At 43.6% G+C, this 8793-nt stretch overlaps 1 protein-coding gene across 1 annotated transcript in view; it reads right to left on the bottom strand.

Moving 5' to 3' along the window:
• PDXDC1 (pyridoxal dependent decarboxylase domain containing 1) overlaps window positions 1-6022 on the bottom strand; it is a 64574-nt gene extending 58552 nt beyond the window's left edge. The window contains exon 1 of the mRNA XM_070761124.1: window positions 5870-6022. Coding sequence (XP_070617225.1) covers window positions 5870-5890 — 21 coding nt within the window. The 5' untranslated portion in view covers window positions 5891-6022. The remainder of the gene's footprint in view (window positions 1-5869) is intronic.
• Window positions 6023-8793: the final 2771 nt, after the last annotated feature.

An 8793-nucleotide genomic window follows, 5' to 3' on the forward strand; every position in this document is an offset into this window, starting at 1 on the left:
TGTGGATTTACCAACCACGTCTGCTGGAAATTTGTTCCAAGCATCTACTACTCTTTCAGTAAAATAATATTTTCTCACGTTACTTCTCACCTTTTCCCCAACTAACCTCAGATTGTGACCCCTTGTTCTTGTGTTCACTTTCCTATTAAAAACACTTCCCTCCCAAACCTTATTTAACCCTTTCACATATTTAAATGTTTCTATCATGTCCCCGCTTTCCTTTCTGTCCTCCAGACTACAGTATACAGATTGAGTTCATTAAGTCTTTTCTGATAGGTTTTATGCTTAAGACCTTCCACCATTTTTGTAGCCCGTCTTTGGACCCGTTCAATTTTATCAGTATCTTTTTGTAGGTGAGGTCTCCAGAACTGGACACAGTCTTCCAAATGTGGAATCTCACCAGCACTCTATACAGTGGGATCACAATCTCCCTCTTCCTGCTTGTTATACCTCTAGCTATGCAGCCAAGCATTCTACTTGCTTTCCCCACTGCCTGACCGCACTGTTCACCCATCACTACCCCTAAATCCTTCTCTTCTGAAGTTTAGCTAACACAGAACTGCCAATACAATACTCAGATTGAGGATTCCTTTTCCCCAAGTGCATTATTTTACATTTGGAAACATTAAACTGCAGTTTCCATTGCTTTGACCACCGTAACACGAGCAATAGATCTTTAAATGGTAAGTCAACATGATGAACAGGCTAACCGATGCTTTAAGCATCCGAGGATATCAGATCAAACTACAATTGCTCTTCCTTCTGCTAGCCATTTATCACTAAGCTAAGGAACTTTAATGGCTTCTCTATCAATAAATCTTTGCGTGATTCCCTGGCTAATTTTATAGGTCCATTTTAGCATCCTGGAATTAAACTCACGCGACTTGACATTCATTTCAAAGCATGAACGACTAAAAATTCATTCATTCAATGTGGGTGGTTTTTTTCCGAGGGCCCCAAAACCTCATGAAATTTAGCTCTTTTAAACTGGAAGAGCATGCATTTATTTTTATTCCTCTATTATTATTATTTTATAAATAACTCAAGGTGGAGAACATACCTAACAGTGGAAGTGATGTGCCGGTGCCTGGAGGCTCTTGGGGCCTGGATGGGTGTCAACAAACTCAAACTCAGTCCAGACAAGACAGAGTGGCTGTGGGTCTTGCCTCCCACGGACAATTCTATCTGTCCATCCATTACCCTGGGGGGGGGAATTATTGACCCCCTCAGAGAGGGTCCGCAACTTGGGCGTCCTCCTCGATCCACAGCTCACATTAGAGAAACATCTTTCAGCTATGGCGAGGGGGGCGTTTGCCCAGGTTCGCCTGGTGTGCCAGTTGCGGCCCTATTTGGACCGGGAGTCATTGCTCACAGTCACTCATGCCCTCATCACCTCGAGGCTCGACTACTGTAATGCTCTCTACATGGGGCTACCTTTGAAAAGTGTTCGGAAACTTCAGATGGTGCAGAATGCAGCTGCGAGAGCAATTATGGGCTTCTCTAAGTATGCCCATATCACTCCAACACTCTGCAGTCTGCATTGGTTGCCGATCAGTTTCCGGTCACAATTCAAAGTGTTGGTTATGACCTATAAAGCCCTTCATGGCACCGGACCAGAATATCTCCGGGACCGCCTTCTGCCGCACAAATCCCAGCGACCGGTTCGGTCCCACAGAGTTGGCCTTCTCCGGGTCCCGTCGACTAAACAATGTCATCTGGCGGGACCCAGGGGAAGAGCCTTTTCTGTGGCGGCTCCGACCCTCTGGAACCAACTCCCCCCTGAGATTAGGATTGCCCCCACCCTCCTTGCCTTTTGCAAACTCCTTAAAACCCACCTCTGCCGTCAGGCATGGGGGAACTGAAACATCACCCCCTTGCCCATGTTGTTTTGGTGTTAGATTGATTGTGTGCTTGTTTTTTAATATTCTGGGGTTGTTTTTTATGAATTTTTTAGCTTAACATTGTAATTGGATTGGTGGGTATTGGATTTGTTATTATGTATTGTTTTTTACTTTGTTGTGAGTCGCCCCGAGTTTGCAGAGAGGGGCGGCATATAAATCCAATAAATCTAATCTAATCTAATCTAATCTAATCTAATTTCCTCTTTCTATTTTTTCCCCACAACAAGGAAGCTGTGACATGGGTTGGGCTAAGAGAAGCCCAAAGTCACCTGTATAAGTGCTCGCAACTTATACTTTCAGAATTCAGTAACCAATATCCTTTTGATGAGTGATCTCCGCAGCAGAGTCTTACCTAGGAATCCATTCTCAAAAGATTAATTGAAAGTAAAAGTGATTGGCTTTCTCTCCTACTGCTGGAATGATCTCCATTTCAGGCAAGACTGCAAGTGAGTTTATCAAACAAATCTTTACATACCGTTACAACTAGTTCACATTTACCATATACAGTGATACCTTGTCTTACAAACTTAATTGGTTCCGGAACAAGGTTCTTAAGGTGAAAAGTTTGTAAGACAAAACAATGTTTCCCATAGGAATCAATGGAAAAGCGATTAATGCGTGCAAGCCCAAAATTCACCCCTTTTGCCAGCCAAAGCGCCCGTTTTTGTGCTGCTGGGATTTCCCTGAGGCTCCCCTCCATGGGAAACCTCACCTCCGGACTTCTGTGTTTTTGCGATGCTGCAGGAGAATCCCAGCATCGCAAAAACTGGCAACGGAAATCCGGTGGTGGGGTTTCCCAGCGAAGGGAGCATCTGTGAAATCGCAGCATCGCAAAAACACCGAAGTCCTTGAAACCCCACCTCTGGACCTCTGTGTTTTTGCGATGCTGCGATTTCACTGAGGCTCCCCTCGCTGGGAAACCCCACCTCCGGACTTCCGTTGCCAGCGAAACGCCCGTTATTGCGCTGCTGGGATTCCCCTGCAGCATCACAAAAACACGGAAGTCCGGAGGTGGGGTTTCCCATGGAGGGGAGCCTCAGGGGAATCCCAGCAGCGCAAAAACGGGTGCTTCGCTGGCAACAGAAGTCCGGAGGCGGGGCATTCCAGTGGCGGCAGTGGGTTAGTAAGGTGAAAATAGTTTGTAAGAAGAGGCAAAAAAATCTTAAACCCCGGGTTTGTATCTCGAAAAGTTTGTATGACGAGGCGTTTGTAAGACGAGGCATCACTGTAAATGGCATTTGGATATGTACACAAATGTGTGCCAAAAAAAAGGATTTACTGTATTTTTTGGAGGATAAAACACACCTTTTCCCTCTTAAAAGAGGCTGAAAATTTAGGGCCGTCTTATATGCTGAATGTAGCTTTCCCCACCCAGTCCTGATGAAGCACTAACAATCTCCAAATAATCTTTCTTTCAGCCCTAAATCTTTGAAGGCATTTTTTTCATTGCTACTTGCGCCAAATAATGTTTTTTCCAGCCCTAACAAGGTGCTTACGATCTTCCTGGTTTGCAGGCTTTTTCATTGCTACTCCTTCCTAAGAATGGTTTTCCAGCGCCCAATCTTTGCAAGCTTCTTTTCATTGTTCCTCGCTCCAAAGTATGTATTTTTCCAGCCCTGACCAGGGGATAAAATAATGTGCTGAAGCTGACCAGACTAAGCATGCTAGCCAGATGAATACCTGGTAGGCAGATCCCCCCCCCCATTTTCTCCCCCCAAAACTAAGGTGTGTCTTATACTCCTCCGGTGCGTCTTATATTCCAAAAAATATGGCAATGTATTCACAACTGCAGGCCACACACTTTTGCTCGTTGGCATAAAATAAAAACAAACACCACCTCCAAATATCTGATTTGCAATGGAGCCGTTGACAAACTTGGAGATTGCAACTTCTCAAACTTTTGGGCTCAGAATACAGAACTGCAGTTTCAGGACCCCTGAAAGGCCCATAATTAAGGAATATGGGTCTCCCAACTCTTAGCCCATCATCTCCTCCATTGCACCTGCTGAGAGGGAGGGACGAATGATCTTATGGAGCTGAGGGGAGAACAGTCTATGGGTCTCTCAACTTGATAGCTCCTTCCCCACTGAATCACCCTACTGGATCTCTCTGAATACAGATGTCCTGATGTAAGTAGAAGTACATCATGGAAGGAACCAAATCCATTTAATGTATGAATGAAGTTATGAATGTAACAAATAGCTGACTAAAATACATATGGACATATATAATATGCACCTATGTGCACACCCATGAACACATTTTTTTCTGCAACATACATGCTACATATCAGAGGTCTTCAAACTTGGCAACTTTAAGACTTGTGACTTCAACTCCCAGAATTCTCCAGCCAGCTATGCTATGCTCCAAATATGCTGGCTGGAGAATTCTGGGAGTTGGTTCACAAGTCTTAAAGTTGCCAAGTTTGGGACCTCTGCTATATATAATAAAATTAATGTATATATGTACTTTATCAATGTACACAAAGATACATATAATTACAGCATATACATACATACATACATACATACATACATACATACATACATAATATTAAGGCAATATACACATATAAACATATATTCATGCACATAAAAGCAACACATGTATGCATGTGTGTGTATATAATAAGGCAATATACACATACGTATGTCCACATAAATACATATAAAGCCAATACACACACATATATAACATTAAGGTAATATATACAAATGTATATAGTATTAAGGCAATATACACATGCACACACACGTAAACACATGCATACTTAATCTGCAAATCCCCCAAAATCATGCAATGTGATAAGCAAATCACAAATCCATATGTACAATTAAATGCACAAATGAACTTAAAATGCAGAAATGAACTTATAGGAGTAATGCCCAAGTACACACACACATATCAACGCATATCCATATCTATCTCCATCTATATATGCATTAATATCCTGTTTCCCTCTGATAATAAGCCTAATCAGGTTTTTGAGTGCATGGCAATAAAGCCAAGCGTTTATTTCAGGGTTCAAAACAAAATACAGGGTCTGATTTTCAGGAAAACATGGTATTTATGTGTGTGTTTGTGCATTAATGTATTCATCCATCCACCTACCCACCCATCTATCATTCTCATCTATCTATCTATCTATCTATCTATCTATCTATCTATCTATCTATCTATCTATCTATCTATCTCATATATCTTTTGCTTATCTACCAACCAACCTACCTACCTTTCTCTCTCTCTCGTATCCTCCTTCCTTCCTTTCTCCTCTATCTATCATTCTCTATCTACCTACCTACCTACCTTTTCTCTCTCTCCTCTAATCTATCTATCTATCTATCTATCTATCTATCTATCTATCTATCTATCTATCTATCTATCTATCTATCTATCTATCTATCTATCTATCTATCTATCTATCTATCTATCTATCTATCTATCTATCTATCTATCTATCTATCTATCTATCTATCTATCTATCATTCTCTCTCTATCCTATATCATTTATCTACCAATCTGCCTACCTACCTTTCTTTCTCTCTCTATCCTTTCCTTCCTTCCTCCCTCCCTCCCTCTATCTATCAACCTACCTACCTTTCTCTCTCTCTCTCCTATATCTCTCTATCTGTCTGTCTATGCAATCGCAGTGATTTGTGCACTATTAACAGGGGCTATTCTACATGTGTGTGCAGATAGATCTAGCTTCTATATCTATACAGAGCATCCCTATTATTAATGCCCAAATCTCCCACCAGACCCTCCACGATGCAAATATCGGATCCATTTCTGAATAATAATCCCAGAGCGGAGCTGACATCCCCGTCCTCCTTCCTCGGTCCTATAAATACGAGACGCATCTTCTTCTCATCCCCCCCCCCCCATGTGGGCTCTATTACACCTTCAGCCCCCCCCCTTTGATCAGCGCCCCCCCCCCCCGCTTCGCCCCACCCCAGAGAAGCGCCCACCTTCTCCAAGGAGCTCTCCATGGCCGCGGGTGCTAGAGCGGCGGCGGCGGCGAAGGTGTCCGCTTCCTCCGCTCGGGCTACTTCCGCCTTGGCCTCGGCCGGCTCCACGTCGGCAGCCGCGTTGACGAAGCGGCAGGCGGCGTCCGCGGAGCGTGCGGAGGGCGGGGCTGAAGCGCGCCCAGCCCCCTCCTTTTTTGAGCCGCTTCGGCTTCCGTAGCTCGGAGCTGAATTGATGGGAGGCCGCGATGGTGTTTAGGTGCGGCACGTACCAACCCCCCCCCCAAAGAAAAAAAGTAAAGAAAGAAAGATCCAAAGGTTGAAACAAAACGTTCAAACCGGAGATAGTGAGAAAAATAATATCCTTTAGATCGGTTTCGGAGAATTTCCACCGGGAGATTTAAAGCTTTGGTAGAATCTACTATTACTCCTCCTCCTCCTTTGGTGAATGGAACATTCCTCACGGCGGGGTTCGAGGAAAGAGATGACGTCTTCCCTCCCGATGGAGCATGCGCAGGGAAAAATGACGCGCCAAGCGAGTTTACAAGATCCAGGCGCGTTTCGTTTGGGCTTTAAGTGGTTGCCAGGCAGCTGCCTGGTTCGCGCCTGCTCCGTCCGTACAGGGGGCGGGATTTAGGTCTAGTCTAGTGGCTTGCAATTGGCTTGAAGTCTTGGGATAAAGCATTATTCCAATGAGGAAGAGATCAATCAATCAATCAATCAATCCTTTGTATAATGAACAAAAATTGTCTTTTTTGATGTTGTTTTTTGTTGTAAGCCGCCCAGAGGCCTCTGGGAGTTGGGCAGCATATAAATTAAATTAACAACAAATAGACAGACAGACACTGGAGGTCACCAGTGGGGTATCATTTTGTGTGTTTTTAAAAAAATAATTTTTATTAAATTTTTTGAAAACAAAAACAACAGAACAACAAAAAGAAAAGTAGTGTGTAACAAAAACATCAAATGTGAAGGCCACACTTAGAATACTGCATCCAGTTTTGGTCACCACAATATAAAAAAGATGTTGAGACTGTAGAAAGTGCAGAGAAGAGCAACAAAGATGATGAGGGGACTGGAGGCTAAAACATTAGAGAACAGCATTCAGCTGTGGTGAGGGGGACGTTTGCCCATGTTCGCCTGGTTGCGGCCCTATTTGGACTGAGAGTCACTGCTCACAGTCACTCATGCCCTCATCACCTTGAGGCTCGACTACTGTAACGCTCTCTACATGGGGTTACCTTTGACGAGTGTTCGGAAACTTCAGATCGTGCAGAATGCACCTGCGAGAGCAATCATGGGCTTCCCTAAGTATGCCCATGTTACACCAACACTCCGCAGTCTGCATTGGTTGCCGATCAGTTTCCGGTCACAATTCAAAGTGTTGGTTATGACCTATAAAGCCCTTCATGGCATCGGGCCAGAATATCTCCGGGACTGCCTTCTGCTGCACGAATCCCAGTGACCAGTTAGGTCTCACAGAGTTGGCCTTCTCTGGGTCCCGTCGACTAAACAATGTTGTTTGGTGGGACCCAGGGGAAGAGCCTTCTCTGTAGTGGCCCCGACCCTCTGCATCCAGCTCCCCCCAGAGATCAGAATTACCCCCACTCTCCTAGCCTTTCGCAAGCTCCTTAAAACCCATCTCTGCCGTCAGGCATGGGGGAATTGAGATATTCCTTTCCCCCCAGGCCTATAAAATTTATGCGTGGTATGTTTGTGTGTATGTTTTTTTTTTAATAAGGGTTTTTAGTTATTTTAAATATTAGATTTGTCATATGCTGTTTTATTATTGTTGTTAGCCACCCCGAGTCTACGGAGAGGGGCGGCATACAAATCTAATAAATAAATAAATAAATAAAATAAATAAATAAATACGAAGAACAGTTGCAGGAACTGGGCATGGCTAGTTTAATGAAAAGAAGGACCAGGGGAGATGATTATCACTGGTGCTACCTGCACTAGTTTGTTCCAGAGTCATTGTAGTTCGATTTTCAGGTCTTCGTATTTTGCAAATTTCTCTAGCTGCTGTCTCCTGGGATTGCGAAGTCGATGATCTATACTTTCTTTTTCTCCACAATCATGGTGTCTGGTGTGTTATGTTTCAAAATTCAGTCAGTCGGAAATTGGAAGTCCACAGTAGTTTTGCTTGCTCATTTTCAACCACTTTTTCGGGCTTATGATCCCACCAGTTCTTTGTTCTGGCACAAGTTCCAGTGGATCATCTATCTCTATGCTTGCAGTCAGTCTGTGGGATCTTTTTGCAGCAACTGAGTATTATTATTATTATTGTTATTGTTATTGTTATTATTATTATTATTATTATTATTATTATTCGGGACCGCCTTCTGCTGCACAAATCCCAGTGACCAATTGGCCACTGTTGACCTTCTCCGGGTCCCGTCCACTAAGTAATGCTGTCTGGCGGGACCCAAGGGAAGAGCTTTCTCTGTGGCGGCCCTGGCCCTCTGGAATCAACTCCCCCCAGAGATCAGGACTGCCCCCACCCTCCTTGCCTTGTGTAAGCTCCTGAAAACCCACCTATGTCGCCAGGCATGGGGAAATTGATATACCCCTCAGCTATTATGGTTTATGTATGGTTTGTTTGGGCTGTATGATTGCTTTTTAAACATTGGATTTGTACACTCTATATTGTTTGTTGTGAGCCGCTCTGAGTCTTCGGAGAGGGGCGGCATACAAATCTAAAAAATATTATTATTATTATTATTATTATTGTTGTTGTTGTTGTTGTTGTTGTTGTTATTGTTATTGTTATGTCAATACAACAGAGCAAACGAGATCACTATGCTGGATTTCGTATTTCATCACCAGTCGGGCACTTCCCAAGCACCTAGGACTGCGTGATGTAGCGGCAAATTATGTTTGCCGATCCCAGTAAAGCGGCCTTTTGCAATTGACAGATGGAGATT

The sequence above is a fragment of the Erythrolamprus reginae genome, chromosome 9 (genome assembly GCF_031021105.1).
Source record: "Erythrolamprus reginae isolate rEryReg1 chromosome 9, rEryReg1.hap1, whole genome shotgun sequence".
Lineage (NCBI taxonomy): Eukaryota > Metazoa > Chordata > Lepidosauria > Squamata > Dipsadidae > Erythrolamprus > Erythrolamprus reginae.